Source organism: Diabrotica virgifera, chromosome 4 (genome assembly GCF_917563875.1).
Source record: "Diabrotica virgifera virgifera chromosome 4, PGI_DIABVI_V3a".
NCBI classification, from domain to species: domain Eukaryota; kingdom Metazoa; phylum Arthropoda; class Insecta; order Coleoptera; family Chrysomelidae; genus Diabrotica; species Diabrotica virgifera.
The window spans coordinates 102,656,081-102,676,015 of NC_065446.1; the positions used below are offsets into that span (position 1 = coordinate 102,656,081).

The 19,935-nt window shown below is 34.1% G+C and overlaps 1 protein-coding gene across 2 annotated transcripts in view; it reads right to left on the reverse strand.

Annotated features, from left to right (window-relative positions):
* LOC114326701 (zinc finger protein 521) overlaps window positions 1-19,935 on the reverse strand; it is a 109,996-nt gene that overhangs the window by 49,593 nt on the left and 40,468 nt on the right. For both annotated transcript variants that reach the window (XM_028275119.2, XM_028275118.2), the window contains exon 2: window positions 12,543-12,812. In XM_028275119.2, coding sequence (XP_028130920.1) covers window positions 12,543-12,812 — 270 coding nt within the window. The remainder of the gene's footprint in view (window positions 1-12,542; window positions 12,813-19,935) is intronic.

A 19,935-nucleotide genomic window follows, 5' to 3' on the forward strand; every position in this document is an offset into this window, starting at 1 on the left:
CGAAAAATTGCAATTTTTGAAGGCGAATAATTTTTGATTAAAAAATAAAATAGCAATTCTGCTGACAGCATTTGAAAGTTTAAGTCAAATTATACCAGTTTTAATTATTTGCATTGCTAAAAATGATTTTTTTTTATTATTAAAGAAAGCTATTTGTTTATAAGCCAAAAAATTGTTTATAAGTTTAAAACATTGCTGAGGCCCCTTAAATAATCCGATTTTAATTCTGTAAAGTGTACTAGATAGGTAGAGCACCTCTTTATATGTAAAAAAATTAGCCAACTTCTAAATGGTCTACTTTTTGTTCAGAAAGATTTTAAAAAATTTGAACTTTTTTAAAAACATTTAGATTGCAAATTTATTATGCAAAATCTATTAAGTCGATTTTAATGAAATTTGTTACACAATTTAAGTATGCTACGAAGAATTTCCTAAGCGAATTACTAAGGTTCTAAGTGCCACCAAAGTGGTTAAAAACATTGAATAACAACAGGCGTATTTTGCCCCCTTATTTTGTATTTATTGCTATATTGCAGAAAAGGTAATAGGTTAAGACATTTTTGACCAGTCGTATATCATACAAAATTCAATTATCTTTATTTTATTTCTGTACGACTTTGTTCCAAAACGAATCGTTTTAAAGTTATAAGCAAAGAAAGCAGAAAAAAATCGACGTTTTTCGAAATTTTTAAATATTTTAATTTTTTTATTAATGTTCCGGGCATATTTGAGAAGGAGCATAAGTCAATTATTATTACTGAAGGTATCACCTAACTTTATCTATAAAAATCCGAATGCCACCTCTCACATCCAAAAATAGACGTTTTTTCGCAGATCCTTACTGGTCTATATCCATATACAAACAAGACGTCAAACGAGAAATAAAATACAACTGAAAAATATTCGTGTAAATTTAGATGCAAGTGATAATATTGAGAAAACCCAAGTAATTACCCAGCTACCTGCTTTACCGCGCGGTGTCGAAATTTCCTGTAATAAAATTTGACCCTGAGATTACCCCAAGTACAAACACAAGTTGGCGTCTAAAGCGTCGTTTTCACGCTACGCCTTATTGTACGTTTTGTGTGTCATGCAAAACTTACGACAAAACGTACGTTTTGTGAAGTGTATAGATACACATTAACGTTTTTCAAACAATGTGTTCAATCTTCGCAACAAAACAATCGCGCGACTACTAATCGCAAGTGGAGTCCGGCGCTTATGCTTTTCCCATCATATCTTCGATCTGACCTTGGATTTCATTTCGATTCATTTCATTTCTTGTTATACACTGGACAAAACGTACGTTTTGTCGTACGTTTTGCATGACACACAAAACGTACAATAAGACGTAGCGTGAAAACGACGCTTTACAAGAAATAGAATGAATCGAAATGAAATTAATTCAAGGTCAGATCGAAGATATGATGGGAAAAGCATTAAGCGCCGGACTCCACTTGCGATGTGTAGTCGCGCGATTGTTTTGTCTCGAAGATTGAACACATTGTTTCTATACACTTGACAAAACGTACGTTTTGCATGACACACAAAACGTACAATAAGACGTAGCGTGAAAACGACCCTTAAAGTTCGCCCGCCGGAACAAACGAATATTTGAACATGAAAATACAATTATTATTGTTAAATTCAGGTTGATTTAAAAACAAAAGAACTTTCATTGCGACAGATTTTAGGAGAAATTACTAACCACGTTATGTACTTCTGATATGCTTCTTGGTAACAGTTTACGACGACAGTTGTAAATGTTCTTCCTTATGCTAGCTATGTCAGGGATTGTCAGCAAATTGGCATCACACTTAGCAACACTAGCTCTTATAATTTCGGCAGGCTTTTCTGATACGTCCTCTTCGGCTTGTCTTTTACATGCATTGGTTACCATCTTTATTTCAAGCTTTTTTGGGTCGGCTTCATGATTATGTACCAAGTCACTTCGTGTGATGGTGAGGTCATCACAGCCTATTGTAAATACTTTTGCGGAACACTTAGCGTTTCTTTGGATGCAGCGCCAAAATATCTCACCGCTTTTTAACACTTTCTGTTTCGAGAAGGAGTGTTGCTTCACCACTAATATATCTCGACCACGGGAACTTTTTATCAAACTCATTTTTAAAATATCCGTATAATCGTTGTATAATTAAATACGTGCACAAGTCAACGTCAAACGAGAAACAAATTACAACTGAATAATGTTCGTGAACCCAACCCAACGTTCTAAACCCCAACTAGTTACCTACCTGCTTTACGGCGCAGTGTCGAAATTTCCTGTAATAAAATTTGACCCTTCCATTACCCCAGGTAACAATTTGGTGTCGAAAGTTCGAACGTAGAGATGTGTCCGACCCGCAATTTGGTAAATGAAAATAACAGTTAAAAATAGCTGCTACTTTAATAGCCGTTGCTTTTTTAGTATTCGACGCTTTCATGATGATATTATAAAAAAAGCAATCTTATTTGTTTGTGTTTCAAAAAGCATTTTGTTGGTATTTAATGTAAACATATAAATATAATTGTTACTAAAATAATACAGCTAAGTAGAGACATTTGTTTAAACGAGAAAAAAAAATCGTAAGAAAATAAATGGTGGTTGTAATTTATAGTCTTCTTCTTCTTCTTTAAAAGTGCCATCTCCGCGACGGAGGTCGGCAATCATCATAGCTATTCGGACTTTAGAGACGGCTGCTCTGAAAAGTTCATTTGATGTACATCCGTACCATTCTCTCAGGTTGGGCAGCCACGATATTCTGCGTCTCCCTATGCTTCTTTTTCTTTGAATCTTTCCCTACATAATCAATTGGAGCAAGTTGTATCTCTCTCCACGGGTAATATGTCCGAGATATTCTAATTTTCTTGCTTTGATGGTACATTTTTAACAGTTCTGTTTCTTTATACATCTTTCTCAGAAACTCTGTGTTTGTGACGTGTTCTGTCCATCACATTTTCAGAATTCTTCTGTACACCCAAACAGGAGCATAACAGAGGCCCCCGCAGCATAAAGCTGGCGAGGGGGCCCCATCTTGTCGTCTAATAAATATATGTAAAAATATGTTATTGTTATATTATTTTGCGCATACATGCGCAACGTTTTTTAAGCAATGCAGTATTGAAAATGAAGTTGCCCATCAGATAGATACAATGTATCGTATCGTATGTATGTATGTATTAATAAAATTGTAGATATATTCGCTGATAGTATCTAGTGCCACGTAGTGCACGAAGAAAATTGTTCATCTCATAAAATAATACTACGTAATAATGTAGTCGTTTATTAATGTTCTTTCTATTTTATTCTATACCAATAAAGATGAAAAATGTAAGTTGTCCTAAACAATACATGAATACACTAATAGCCCAGTAAATAACTGTTTTGGAGTGTAATTATCAGCCTCACGACGTATTTGCTAGGCAATTTGGATTTAAATTCTACTTATCCTCCACTTCAAAGTTGTAGTTGTGCCGTTGGTTGCTTTTACTTGGGGGGTGAAAGTCACCCTTTCTCGGGGGTGAAAAATATACGTTTAAAATAAGTCCAGAAATGGATAAATTGACTAATTATGAGCAGCTTTTGTTCTATAGAGCTTCTTTATCTAAGTCAATTCTTTTCAAGTGACTTGCGAGTGCAAATGATTATTTTTCAACAAAAAAAACCACGTATTCAGGCGGTTTTCCGCAAATAACTCAAAAAATAAGTCCAGTAATACCTCGACTTACGCTACTCCGACTTACGCGAACCCAGAGTGAGTTACGCGATTTTCAAATCTTGTCGATTTGTTATTTGATACGCGATTTTAAAATCTTGTCGATTCATTATTTGAGCGCCACACGTTCGTTTAGTTATTGACGAGATAGAATTACCACCCACCCACTATTGCTCATCCAATGTATTATACATGTTTGGACTTTTCACACGGAATCAGCGATTTTATTTTGTATTAGGTATTTCTTACCTACAGTTTTGTTTAATGGAGTGGGTGTTTGTTACTTTTATAAAGGGATTTTTTGTTTCATATCTAAGAAGACTTGAAAGAGTAATAATGTCATACAAACGAAGTAAAACTGATCCGCCTATATCAAATAAGAAAAGAAAAACGTTATCATTGGAATGTAAACTTGACGTAATTAAAGATTTTGAATCAAAAATGAAATTTTGTGAATTATCAAAGAAGTTTGATCTATCAGAATCGACGGTCAGAACAATTATTATAAAGGACAAGGAAAAATTCTCGACGCTGTAAAAAGACATACCCACATATACGAAATTATAACCCGACTTACGCGAATTCGACTGACAACGCGATTATCGCTCGGTCCCACCTATTGCGTAAGTACGGGGTATTACTGTATTTTATCGAATAAATATATCGAAAAAATATTTTTAGCAAAAATGTAGCTTATAAAAAACAAAAAAAAATGGTGTACCTACCTATTCATGAAGTCTATCGACACAGTAAAAGGAAAGTTGTAGCTCATGAAAATATTCGTTCAATTTCAAATCGAATATTTCAACGTGAAATAACCAACAAACGAAGCACTTTTCGGGAAAAACTCATTGAAACTTTTTTTAATGTTTAAAAATGAGCTTTATTTATACTTTTATAGCAGTTTTATCGCATTTTATAGCAAGCTTCTAGCATCAAAACTAAGCGAGTTACGCTCAAAGTTGGCCCCTTTTTTGCTAAAAAAGACGTGGAAATCGCCCCGTAAGTTTCTTATTTTTGAAAAAGAATGGTTTTATTATATTAAACTTAAAAAGTATTAGCAAGAGCGGATCCAGAGAGATATTACCCGCCCCCCTCACTCGAGAATTTACAAGAATATAAATTTAAAATTTGCAGTTCAAATTTAAAAATTAGAACTCGCTTAATTTTGATGATAGAAATTTTTATAAATAGTAAAAATACCTAAAACTTATTTTAAACACTAAAAAAGTTTTAATGAGTTTTCCCCGAAAAGTGCTCCATTTTTTGGTTATTTCATGTTGAAATATTCGATTTGGAATTTGACAAATAAATAAGAACAATTCTTCATGAGCTACAAATTTGCATTTACTTCGTCGATAGACTTCATTTTTGTATAAGCTACATTTTTGCTACTTACTTACGAATACTTACTTTTTGAGTTATATGCGAAAACCCGCCTGAAAACGTGGTTTTTTATTGAACAATGTTGAACATTTTCACTCGTAAATAACTCGAAAAGTAGTATTGACTGGACACTTCGGTGGTGACATTGAAAATTATACGATATCGCCCTATTTCACGTTCATTTACTGGGCTATAACACATATAAGTTTTTGTGACACATGTCGCATTTAGTAATTTTCTCAAGGGGGCCCCATTTCCAATTCTGCGGGGGGGGGGGGGGGGGCGACAGATTTTTTTACGCCACTGCACCCAAAGCTCGAATGATTCTAATTTTTTCATTGATCACGCATTCAAGGTCAAAACTTCCATTCCATAAAACAAAGTCGAGAAAACGTAGCACCTAGCCTACCTAACTCTTAGCCCCAAGTTCAAATCTCTTGTGCAGAGTACTTTTCTCATTTTGTTAAAATTTGCTCTAGCCTTTTCTATTCTTATTTTGATTTTCTGGAAGTAATTTATGGTACATATTTATTTAAATTTACTATTTAACTGGGAATAAGCCACAATATTAATTAGAAATTAAATTTATTTGACGTTTCAACTTCCACTTCGGAAGCTATTCCAAACGAAATATCTCTCTCTCTCTCCTGTCGTTTCCCCATTACTGAGGATCGTGATTTCTTCCAATATTCCTAACAATGTTTCTCCATTGGTCTCTATCTTCAGCTGCTCTAAGAGCTGCGCAGAATGAGTTTCCAGCTGAATGCTTTATTTGGTCAGACCATCTAGTTGGTGATCGTCCTCTTGATCTTCTCCCCGGAACGTTTCCAGAAACAATTAATCTCTCCAAACTGTCGTCACCTCTGCGAACTACGTGACCAAAGAATTGCAGAATTCGTTGCAGACATATTGTGGACAGCCTTTTTTTAATATTGAGTTGGTTTAGAATGGAAACGTTTGTCCTATGAGCTGTCCAAGGTATGCGCAGCATTCTTCTCCAGCACCACATCTCAAAGGCATCAATTTTTTGGCGCTCGCATGCGCGAAGAGTCCAAGTCTCTGCTCCGTATAGAAATATTGAGAATACAAGGGCATTCACCAGTCTCATCTTGATATTTTGAGAGATAGATCTGTCTTTCCAAACTTTAGTTAGGCGACTCATCGCATTTTTTGCCATACCAATACGTCTCCGAACTTCTGCTTCACAGTTACCATCGTTAGTTATACTAGACCCGAGATAGACAAAGGTGTTTACTATCTGGTATTCCTGTAATATGTTAGTCATTTGAATAGTGTCAAATCTGTCGACCACCATTATTTTTGTCTTAGCTTTATTGATTTTCAGACCAACTCTATTGCTTTCGTACTCAACTCTTCGCAGAAGATCAAACATTTCTTGCTCATTTGCTGCTATAAGTGTAGTGTCATCAGCAAAACGAAATATATAGCAAGTAAAATAGTACTGAAAAGCATGTGAGATGTGAGTAGTGTAGGATATATAATTTTCGAAAGTTTTCAGTTTAAAATTATTAAACGTTCAATTGGCTCGAACCTGAATTACTGTTCACTCACACTGTTCGCAATATCACAGTTATAGTCAATCAAAATAGCAGTTCGCAGCTTGAAAATCAGCCTCGGATCGTGTCAGCGCCGAATCGACTGCTATAATATTAACTGCTAGTGTCGACGCCGATAGCAGTAAGTTACTAAAAACCAGATAGCAGTTTAAAAAAAAAAAGCAATCTGCTATTTAGCGACCCATCACTAGTCGCAAGTTTGCTCGCCGACATGATCGGCTATTTTTGGAGATAAAAAAGATCTTTTTTATCTTCAAACAAACGTGTTCTCTTTCCTCTGCACTATAATATACAGTGCGCTGGAATAAGTGCTGGAATAAGCGCCGAATCGACTGCTATAATATTAACTGCTAGTGTCGAAGCCGGTAGCAGTAACAGTTACTAAAAACCAGATAGCAGTTTAAAAAAAAGCAATCTGCTATTTAGCGACCCATCACTAGTCGAAAGTTTGCTCGCCGACATGATCGGCTATTTTTGGAGATATAAATAATTTCTTTTATCTTCAAACAAACGTGTTCTCTTTCCTCTGCACTATAATATACAGTGCGCTGGAATAAGTGTTATCCCCCCCCCCCCACCCCAGTATATTATAACATAAATGTTTCGATTTAGGCGATCGAATTGTTTTTAAACGCATTAATTTTTTTTCGAATCCTGAGAAAACTAATAAGTATTTTTGAAAATTTTAAACGCAGAATAAAAATTACATTATTACCGAGTGTTGAAAGTCCCTTAGAATAAACAATAATTTCTTTTGAATTATATATTTGAAATTAAAAATCCAACTAAATTTTCTTTTTTTTTTTTCACCCCTATGACTTATTAAAATAATCATTATAGAAGTTCTCAGGGACTTTTGACCCTCGATAATACTGGAATATTTCATTCTGCGTTTAAATTTTTTAAAAATACTTATTAGTTTTCTCAGGATTCGAAAAAAATTAATACATTTCAAAATGATTCGACCAAAATTTTGCGCCTGCGGTCTCAAAAAGGATAAAAGTTTTATACATTTTTGTAATCAGTTTTTGAAAAGCTTTTAAATGAGGTGTCACATGATGTACTTTCCCATTTTAAAAAATCAAAGTTATCACTGTCACCTGAAGAGGGATCGCATAAAGTTCGAAACATTGATGCTATATTATACTATGATTATTTTAAAAATCGACCTGTCCGAGCGTTTTGCTTATGTGCTAAAAATAAATTAATTAGTAAGGGGGGGGGAGGGTAACACTTATTACAGCGCACTGTACTATTTTCTAAATTTTTTAAAGTAAATATTCTCCACCAACGGTTAGAGCTTTAGCGTTAATATTTTTCTAACCATGTTTAAAATACAAAATGTATTTCTACAATTTAAAAAATTACAAGATATTCTATTTTACCGTTTTCCCATACATTACCGTTCTGGCATTCAATTTCTAGCATTCTGTCTTTACAATTTAAAATGATTAACATTATCATCATTTTAAAAGCATCAATTAGTCATTTTTTCGCTGTCTCTTTTCTTCCCTTTTCTAGTGACATTCGCCGTTTTACTATAATCATTTTATTATAATTTGCCAGTAGATACCTATTTCATTTTAAAGATTGTCTATATATCCTTTTTTCCCCTTTATAAAGCTTGTTCTGTTTACATATTATTATTAAACTTTCTATTTCTTACGATGAAATGTTTCTCGGTCGGCAGCTATATGAAACAATTCCTCGACCGTTCGATCTTGTCCATTATCTAATAATCTAATGTTACGCAGCCAGGACAGTTGTTTTCTTCCAACCCAGCGATTTCCTTCGATTTTGCCCTGAATCATCAACCGAAGTAGTGATGTAAGAAGAGAATATTCTCGAGAACGAGAATATTCTCGGCCAGAAAATTCTCAGCGAGAATATTCTCGGGCAGAAAATTATTTTCGAGAATTTTCTATATTGTTTTTGTCAATTCACCTAGTATATTTTTTGCATCCCAAACATTATTATTCTTGAAGCTCAAACACCTACTTGCCGCTCCGCTCATGAAATGCTTTTTCGCTTTCAAGCGATACGCGATTTTAAATCAAATCCCCGAAAATCTGAGTAGCCGGGACTGGGGAATCCCATGAACCACTAGCTAGGGTGTTTACAGTGTCAGTATTTATTGTTTTGGTGCTACATTAACGTGCAAATCTTTAGAATGAATCGAAGTAAAGCATAATTTACTAAAAAGCCTAAAACACTCACTAAACTGCTCGCGAAGTCGATCGAAGTTCAGCGAGTACGAGAGTGTAGACAGGTTGTTCATGCGACTTTGCTGCGTCTCGGCCTACTTGCATTCTGTGGCGGTTTTTGAGACCAAGTCGAAGGAACCGAAGTCCTTATCGCCCGGCGTGGATGTGTTCCTCGCGAAGTAGAATGAGTGTGTAGTGACGGGTACTTCGGACTTCGGTGAACTTTCCCGAAGTAACTTCGCGAAAGTGTGGTGGTCGCTTTAAAAAGAATATATGGAATTACTGTAAAATTAAAAGTGTACAAGGTAAAACAAGTAGGTACTTTTGCAAATTTTGTGATAGTCAATACTTGAAAAATGCAACAAGAATGACAAAACATTTAGTAAAATGTGTTAAATGTCCGGTGGGAACGAGACAATTATTTGAAAAGGATCAACAGAAACACTCATCAACTGCTTTTCAGCCAACACAGTTGTTAGGTTCGTCCAATGACGGTAAGCATGCCTTCATCCAGTGCATCGGCTGAAAGAAGTTTCAGTACTTATGGTTTTATCCACTCCTCTAAAAGAAACCGGCTTACTGGTAAACGAGCTGATAAGGGAACGTTCAAGTATTATGTAACGCAATTTTTGAAGATTTTTGACCCCCCCCCCCCCAACCTGCGTTACGTAATACTTGAACGGCCCCTAAGGTAACTTTTATTGCTCACAATTTAAAATTGTTAGACGTAGACCAATCCATGTTTGAGATGGCGACTAGTGAAAAACAAAATCCCACAACTTCTCATCAGTACATTGAAATGCAGAATGTAGATGACCAGGATGAGCTAATGATAGAAATATATTCTGAATCTGAGGCCTCATCTTTTTCAGATTAGCTCACCACATCCAATATTTGCTGTTAAGAAAATTTAATTTTTTTTTTGTCAAACAAATTTTGTTTTCTGTTGTTTTTGTATTTTCTTATATATAAAGAACACTGTTGTTTCGTCTCATAATTTTGTATATAATTTAATGATTTTTAATACCCTATTTCATCTTTAACAATATCCATAAGCGCGTCATAAGGTTCATTCTCAGAAAATTCTCCATATCGAGAATATTCTCCGATTTTTCATTCTCGAGAATTTTCCAACACTAAACCGGAGTAAGCAGTGGCGGATCTAGACATTTGCTTTGGGAGGGGAAATGTGCCTTAGGGGGAACTTCCGATGAAACACCAACGAAAAGACATAAAAAAGACAAATCCAAACTACATAAAGGACATAAATAACAACTTATATGCATTAAGTTCCTTAATTTTCCTAACTATCGTGTTTATTGGATTGAATTTGTCTCGTTTGTGGTGTTTCATGTCAGTATATTTTTATGTTTCAACATTTTTTTCTCCTGCTAGGGGGGGGATTTCTCCTTTTCCCTCCCCGTAGATCCGCCACTGGGAGTAAGCGATATTTAGGTCCTCTCATTATATGACCGAAGTATTGAACCTTTCTAATTTTTATGATGCAGATCAATTCTCGCTCTTTGTGCATGGTCTCCAGCACACGTCGTTGGATATGTGTGCTGTCCACGGGATTCTAAGCATGCGACTTCATTTTTGTTGTCCAGGTTTCGCATCCATTAAATAAAACGGACCAGACGTAGCACTTCAATACTCGTAGACGAGCGGTCAATGGCAGACTTCTACTGCTTACTGCACAATATACAGAACGCCAGCTTAAGCCAAGCGTCCACAGACCCGCATCGTACGTAACGGATTTTAGTTTGTCTAAAGAAGAAAACTGACAGAGCGTGGAGCGACACTCTGAGTGAAATAGAAAAATGTAACAGAAAAAGATAAAAATTGAAGACGGGATTCAACCCAACGAGAAAAAGATTAAACGCAAGGAGAGATAGAGAAATTTCTGTCAAAATTTGGTATTTATGACCCTTAACACCAAATGCTAAAATTTATTGGCCTGTGGATAGTCTGAATGTCTCGTCAACCGAGGGTACGATCAGTGGCGTAGTAATTTTATGGTCAAACTACGTTTTGTTCTAATTTTTATCATTGTGAGAATTAAAAAAACCAACTAATATTTTTATCTCCACCACTGGGGGCGGTCACCTTTTTGGTTGCCTGTATTCTTCGGGACATATGCTGTGACCCATTTTATCACAAAGTAAATACAGTAGAACCCCGAAAATCCGAACTAATTGGGGAGACAGCCTGTTCGGATTCCGAAAAGTTCGGATTATCTGAAAGTTAGCCTAACTAGTATTTCAGAGCTTTCATTATCGTTGATTTTGAGTCGCAAAACGTTCTCGCAAGAATGTGGACAATATTTTTGGACTCAAGTTGACTACGAGAGAACCGAGTTAAGTTTATGTTTAACCAAGCACTATATTATATTAAAGTACGTATTTGTTTTTAAGAAATTTTAAATGTTAAATTCCTGTTAATCCTACATTGTTCAATTTTGTGGCTTTACTCTGTATAATACACATGTTTTTATGTTTTTGTCTTGAATTTTTAAATTTTTTTCACTTTCCATTGGTTCGGATTTGCCGAACGTTCGGATTAGCGGGGTTCGGATTTGCGGGGTTCTACTGTATTACTAATTTTACCGTCTTGTAGGGTATCTGCGTTCTCTTTCTTTTCCACTATTATATTATATATTATATCTCTCTTTGCCGACGTTTAAATTAGGACCCACTTGAAGCTCACTTCAACACGCGCCTCGACCTCGTAGTGAGATTTTCCCATTACAATGATTGCCGATAATGCGATGCGGATCAATGGACGCGGTTACATAAGTTTCTGTACAAGGCAAACTAAAATCCGTTGCATACGATGCGGGTCTGTGGACGCTTGCCTTAATACAGCTTTTTCGTTTAAGTTATATTCTGGTCGAATATTCCTCATCACTTTCAACCCTGCAGTCAATCCAGCTACCCAGATAAGATATCTAAAGTGTTCCACCCTTTCCAGGATTTTGTTATCGACCACCATCCATTTTGTTTTCTTTGCGTTGATTGTTAAGCCTTTTGCAGTACATTCGTTGTTTACAGCGTTTAACAGGGTTTGAAGATCTTCTAGACTCTCTGCCATTATGGCGGTGTCATCTGCGTATCTGATGTTACCAATAAGTTCACCACTGATTTTAATACCTTCGCGACGATTTTATTTAACGCTTTCTCAAAATTATTTCGGTGTACGCATTGAACAATGTCGGTCACATAACACATCCCTGTCTGACACCACGCTTAATAGAAACTTTAGCTGAAACTTTTTGGTCCAACTTAATACAAGCGGTCTGACTGTAAGTAGGTACCTAGTAAAGACTTTTGAGCAATCTAATGTACATGTCCAGACCAACTAAGTCCAAGCAATGAAATAGTAATGTATGTGGTACTCTATCAAAGGCTTTTTCGAAATCTATAAAGATGCTAGAATGTGAAAAATGCATAAATGAAGAAATTTTGTGTAACAAAATATTTTGATAATCTCAATTTTGAAATATTTGTTTATCTTGTGACTATCGAACTATAGAAATGCGTGATTCCATGGCATTATTAAATTACGATTTTTTTAAATGGCTCTCTATATTAAGGTAAATTTTTTTATTAACTTCAACAGTTACAGTCTATCTCGGTATAGCAAGTTACAGCTTTACTTACAAGGTCCAACAAAGAGGCAGGATCCACTTGGTTTTCATGAATGTCGTCATCAGAAGGAGTTTCTGATTCAATTCCATTTACAGGAAGTGGTGCGTCGGGTTCGGGTATAATTTCAGGTACAACCAAAACTTCTGGACCTTCTTTCGCAACTAACAACTCCGTTAACTTCTTTTGGTTTTGAAGACATCGTTCTTTGTACGAAGACCAGTCAGTTACTTTTTCTACGCACTCTTTGCAGATCTTGGTGGATAATTTGTCTGCCGAACTGACCTGGAATTTAAAAAGTTATAAAGATAAAGTTTAAAGTAAATGGTGTATATACATTTTTATTTTAAAAAAGTTATATTTTATATGTTAAGTTTTTTCAACTTTAAAATTTTAGCACAATATTATTGAGCAAATTACTATTGAGCAAAAATACGAATTTGTAAACAATTATTGAGAAATACGATATTTACAATACAATAATTTTCAAAAAATCGTCTTTTGAAGCTATTTTTTGCAATTAAGTCGGCTTTACATTTACGCTGTAAACGCCTTCTCGGAACCTGTTGTCACTCGGATACAGTGTTGCCAATCGGCGTATAATTATCCGATTTGCGTATCTTTTTGAGAGTTGTCGTAACTTCTTCGTATCTTTAAATAAATCGGATATTTGCGCATATTTTTCAGTGTATCTACCAATCTACTACAACAGACTAATAACAAAAATAAACTTAAAAAAATCCGCTTCATATATTCCCAACAACAAAATTTTCTTTGGTTCCACCCAAATTTCTATAAATAGCCTATATATTGGATGAATGTCAGCGACATCCGATACTTTTCATGGTAATTATCTAAGTAGGGATAGACAAGAAGGGACAAAAGGGACCTGTGCGAATTGTTTTGTTTAGAACTTAAATGCACAAATGTTTCCACTTAAGGCATACTGATTCAATTCAAATTTCAAAAACAGGGATTCTGCCGTCCGATTTTATTTATGGGTTTTTAAACGCTTTTCTTTACTTCAATAGTTTGCATCAAATCTTTAGACGTTAATTTGACTGACTTTTCTTCAATGCAAATGAATGAAAATTTGCAGACATGCATTCGCGGGAACAATACACGAATAGTCAATAAATTTTTTATGTTTATTAATTGTTTAAATAAAAAAAAACGATTTTAATGGAAAATGCTTAAATTATCTTGTTTTTTACAATGTAGAAACTTGAAACTTTTACGGATTGTAGCTAATGATATGAACTATACATAATTTCACTTTTTACGTTAATTGTTTACGTTATAGTTCATAAATAAACAAAAATGTTTCAAATTTTGAACGCTCATATATTTGTTTATATATAAATCGGCGTTTATTCGTGTCAAATTTCAATACGATACGAAACAAAATTTCAACCAAAACAGGAATTAAAAAAATTCGTGTTTTTATCGTAGTCTTAGAAAAACCACCGGTAGAGACGTTTTGTGCTACAATTAACATTAGAATTCGTTTTGTCGTATTAATTAATTAAACGCTTTTCTTTAGTTCAATCGTTTGGGTCAAATCTTTGGACGTTAATTTGACTGCCTTTTCTTCAATGCACATGACTAAAAATTTGCAGACATATGCATTCGCGGGAACAATACACGAATAGTCAATAAAAATTTTTTTTTTTATTAACTGTTTAAATAAAAATTTGATTTTAACGGAACATGCTTAAATTCTCTTGTTTTTTACAATGAAGAAACTTTAATTATGAAAACAACGGACAACTGATTCCAGTGGCGTAACTGGGGGGGTTGGGGGTTATAAGCCTTAAATGCCTTAAATCCTTAAATCCATACCCCCAGAGACCCACCAGTTGTAGCCCCCCTTAGGATCATTCTGGTTTGGCCGTTGACTGATTCTGTTATTATTAATCACTTGCCAAAATGAAATTATGGTACGCAAACAATATACCTGCAAACACGTGATAATTTCATTTTTGAACCAATTTTATTATATTGTAAATGTATTGCATATATGCAAATAGAAACAAGCAAGTAAGCAAATTACGGTTATATTATAAGATTGTTTTTTTATGTTAAATAAACTAAGGGTTAAATTTTATTTTTTTGGTTTTTTATTTATTTTATAAACAGCGTACTTAAAAGTAAATTAATTATTATGAAAAATCATAACTTCTAATTTTTTTATTAATTTATTTATTTAATTGACATTGGCCAATGACTTTCAGCCAGTCAGAGCATAATAACATATTCTAAACATCTATTGTATTGTTGGGTTATTACTATACTGATTTATTTATTTGTGAACTATTACGCGAATTGACTTTTAATTATTATAAAATAAAAAAAAAGACTTACTTGAAATTGTTTATTTATAACACTTACAATTAACACTTATTTAACAACAATATATCTAATTTATTTTACACTTACTAACTTATTTAATTCATTTGCAAATATTTATTTATCTACTTTATCTACTTTTATTTATCTAATTTATGTTATAACACATAATACATTTCAAACCCGCTCACAACGTAACAATATATCGCGTCGAATCTATTAACTTCTAATTCTAAAAATGTCTGTTTATATAGTTACATACAATTTCTACTGATTTCCAGAAACATCAAAAAAAGGTAACATTATTCACAAAGCAATTGTTACGTTAAAATCGAAAATACCAGAAAAGGATCGAATATCATAAATCAAATTAGGTAAACACGTTTCTCTCGCCCGCAGACAGTTCGTCGCGACAGCTTCTGTTGTGGACAGAGCCGGCCTGGGACCGTGACAGTATCTCTTATACTAATAGTAAGTACACGTAACTAGAACAAACTGCTCTAACAAACTACCTAAAACTACAAAACCACGCTAGAGGCATATTTTTGCCTGCCTCTGAAAGGATATTTAATCCCGCTTCCAAAAATTAGTCTCAGTCATGCTGCCTGCCGATCACCGTCGGCTTCGTAATATGCTAGACGAGGTACCATCAGAGGCAGTGCCTCAATGGTACCTTGTATTGTAGAGTAGGTATATCGGTGTGTTATGAAGAACGGGTCAGGGCCGTACTAATTTTTTTTATCATAAAAATAAAGTTAATAAAAAAAGTTTTATAATAAAAATTAAATTATTTAGCAATTTTCAAAAAGTTAAATTGTATTTAAAGAATTATTGATGATGATATAACGAAAATAAAGTTATTTAGAAAATTTCAAACAGTTAAATTGTATTTAAAGAATTGATGATGAAATAACGAAATAACGTAAATAGTCGATTGGTATACTGGTGAGGCACTGCCTCACCTGCCTCATAGGACCAGCCGCCACTGATTAAGTTGTGAGATAAAAAGAAATGAAACGAGTGAAGGTGGGAGATTTAGCGATAAAAACCTATAAATTTACATTCTACTTATTGTTTCCCACCTTTAGATGTATCGAGCGAGTTTGGCAACTGCCACTGTCACAGTGACAGTATTAGTTGGCATACTCCTCTGATGCGTCTACATGTGGGAAACAATAAATAGAATGTAAGTTTATAGATTTTTATCGCCAAATCTCCCACCTCCACCAGTTTCATTTTTTTTTATCTCACAACTTAATATGTTTTCCATCTTTTGTGTTATTTTGTATAGTCATTAGTCATTTTCAGCCACGTCTAGTCTAGTTCTTAGCTTCGCAAAAAAAATTACTAAAATTACTATGCTCTGTTTTTAAACCAGGAGGAGTAAACTAAAAACACAGATTCACACCCAAGAAAGTAACTAGAAAAATCACCAAATACATCTTTCTTGGTTGTTCATATCAACCTTCGACGGTAATCCGTAAATTAATAGTAAGTATATTATACTATGAAGTATTATAATACGTCGCTAAATAGTTCTAAAACCAGCTGTTTTTTCAGGAGCGTCATTTGAAATTTTGATTGGGGGGGGGGGGCAAGCATTATACTCGTATATAAGTACAATACATTATAATATATGATGTAATGATGAAAATTGCTGTATTTTTTGTAAATTTCAGTCATTTTCAGGGTCAGGGGGCATTATCAAATGACGCCTCTGTGTTTTTTATATAAAATCAGACTACAAATCTAAAAATTAAAGGAATAATTCAGAAAACACAAAAAATCGCTGATATAACCTATTAATTATTAATCTATGAAATGCCAATATATTCAAGACTTTTACATTTATGTCACCGCTGGGAGGCAATATGGAACTTGCATAAATTTTTAAATATTAAAATGATATTAAAAAACATAAGGTAACATGATCTTAAAACGCTTGTATGCGAAAAAACAAATATTTTTAACCCGTACGCTAATTACGGCGCTTTGAAAATGCTATAAAATTCAAATATCTTAGGAGGCTCTTGAACGTCAAGGGCCACCGTCAACCGGGCTAGCTAGTCGGAAACAACGCGATTAGGGTAGGTATCACGGGTAGGTATATTACATTTTAATCGTCTTTAATGGAAAATTCCTAGGTATTATTTATGTTCATCTTATATATTGTAATAAGTAATTCCCCAATCAGCTTAGTTTTAAACTGAAATTGATAAAGTTGAGTGCTACTTTGTAAAGAGTTTAAAACGCATAATATGACAGACGAGGGTTTTTCAAAAGGTCAATCTGACTAACTTACCTACCGTTGATGTCTTCATCGTGGCAACTTTTATAAAAAGTAGTAAAAGCTATTCTATTGGAGAAATGCGAGGTGTCAAGGCAAATAAGTAAGAGTTATTAATAAGCATGTTTAAACCGTTTATAACAATAGTTTGGTACCATTATATTATAGTATTCGGTTTACCCCGTGGGTTTGATCTACCTACCTCTAATCGAAGGATTTCGTATATCCTGGAAAAGATTACGGTGTAATTTGCATTATAATAAAGATTATATTTTATTGTAGAGAAGAATTACAACAAAACTATGTAACAAATAATAGAAGCTTCTGGACAACAATCAGACATATGAAGAAAGGAAAACAAAGAAATAACAGCCGTAAGGGATACAACAAACCAAATCCAAACAACTCCAGAACAAATAGCTAAAGTATGGAAAGAATACTATAAAAACAAATTTAGAAATGCAATAATAGATGATAGAAATGAAACATATCAAGATAACGAGAACAAAGAATTAGAGCAAATAAATAGAGAAGAAGTAATATTGGAAGTATCAAACGTAAAAATAGGTAAAGCTGGAGGGGATGATGACATAGACCCGGAAATGGTCAAGTACATGGGAGAAGAAGGGATAAACTGGTTGTTGAAAATATACAAAGAGGCATGGGAAAAGCAGCAAATCCCAAAAGACTGGCAAAGTAACCTTATAGTGCCAATATACAAAAAGGGAGAACACGTCAACTGCGAAAATTATAGAGCAATATGTTTATCATCGGTATGTTTTAAAATATACACGAAAATAGTAGAGAAGAGGCTAAGACAAGAGGTAGAAAAAGAACTGGGAGAAGAACAAGCAGCGTTTAGACCAGAAAGACAGACAAACGATAACATTTACATCATTAGAAATATAACAGAAAGAAGTATTGACTCGGGGGGAAAGCTCATTCTAGCATTCATAGATCTAAGGGCAGCATTCGAGTCTATAGAAAGACAAATTATATGGAAATGCTTGCAGAACATGAAAGTACCAAGTACACTGATAAAAATAATTGAAAATATATACGGAGTAGTAAAAGGACGTGTACAGATAGCAGGAGAAAGATCTGAAGAATTCAATTGGGAAAGAGGTATCAAGCAAGGAGACAGTCTTAGTCCGCTACTATTCATAATAGTCATGAATGAATTGACTAGAAATACTGGAGAAAGAACGAACCAAATACAGACAACAATAGGATACCAAAGATTACAGCCAATAAAAATAGAAGCCCTATTGTATGCGGATGACATAGTCCTTATAGCAGATTCCGTGACAAAAATGCAAAAACTCATAAATATATGGACAGAAGAAATAGAGAAATTAAAAATGGAAATAAACATCGAGAAAAGTAAAATAATGGTCATCGGCAAAAAGGAAGAAAATGAAGTAATTATAAAATGCAAAAATACTCAACTGGAAATAGTTACAGCATATGATTATCTTGGAAGTATTATTACCAATGATGGGAAAATAGACCTCGAAATAACAAACAGAACTAAAAAATCAAATAAACTGTACTACGCACTAGCGCCAATTCTGAGGAAAAAAGAATTGTCCCACGAAACAAAAATTAAAATATATAATACGATTGTGATACCGACGATACTGTATACAAGCGAAAATTGGACTTTACAGAAAAAGCATAATAGTAGGATAAATGCAATTGAGATGAGACATTTACGTGCTATATCCGGAAAGACCAAATGGGATAGAATAAGAAATGAGACAATAAGAGGGATAACTAAACAGGAACCAATAATGAATAAAATAATAAAGAGGCAATTAAACTGGTATGGACATCTGATGAGAATGAAACCTAGTAGACTAGCAAGGAAAATTCACGAAACAAGTAATATTACAAAAAAGAAAAAAGGCAGGCCGAAGAAAAAATGGATACAGCAAATAGTAGAAGCAGGAAAAATCAAACAGAAAACGCTAGAAGAAATGAAACTAATAGCACAGGACCGAAAAGAATGGACGAGATGGGTGAATATGTAGCTAAATTAAACCCAAATCCGACACCTGAAAGGGTATAAGGAAGGGGAGAAAGAAAGAGAAATTTTATTGTAATGTTTATTAGTACCTACTGGATCCTTTCATTATTGTGTTTAAAGCCTTCTGAGAAAAGATTATGGTGATTAGCAGACGTACCGATAGAACGTGTACATAGCCAACAAAATCCTTCTTTACAAAGCATAAATAAGAAGAATCATTATTGTAATTTTACAAGTTAATATCATTATCATCTCAGCTTATACTTACACCGCATCCCTCGGTAGACCGCAAGCTATAGTAGAAACCCGACTGTAGACCGCATACTATAGTAGCACCAATACTTTTTAGTTACTCTTACTTTTATTACTAAAAGTTTTGTTTATTTTTAAGTTACTTGTTTCTTCTTTGTTCTTCAACACAAGAAACGACAAAAGTAATTTCAAAAAAAAGAACTTTTTGATACATGTCAACAGAGATAAAATGTTAATATTTTGCCTGTCACAGAATAAATCATTTTTGCCACCTAGTAAAACAAGATATTTCAACTATATTATTTATCTATGGGCAAACTGCATTAAATGCAATAGCCCACCCCGAACGGGCAAACGATATGAGTGGCCTGTGACGTCAGACCCCAGGTCTCGCTTTTGAAGTTGTTTAAAACGGAAAGTTTAGGCGCGAAACTTTGATTAGATGTTGTACGTACACTATTCATTGTTAAGACGTAATTTCTGAATATAAC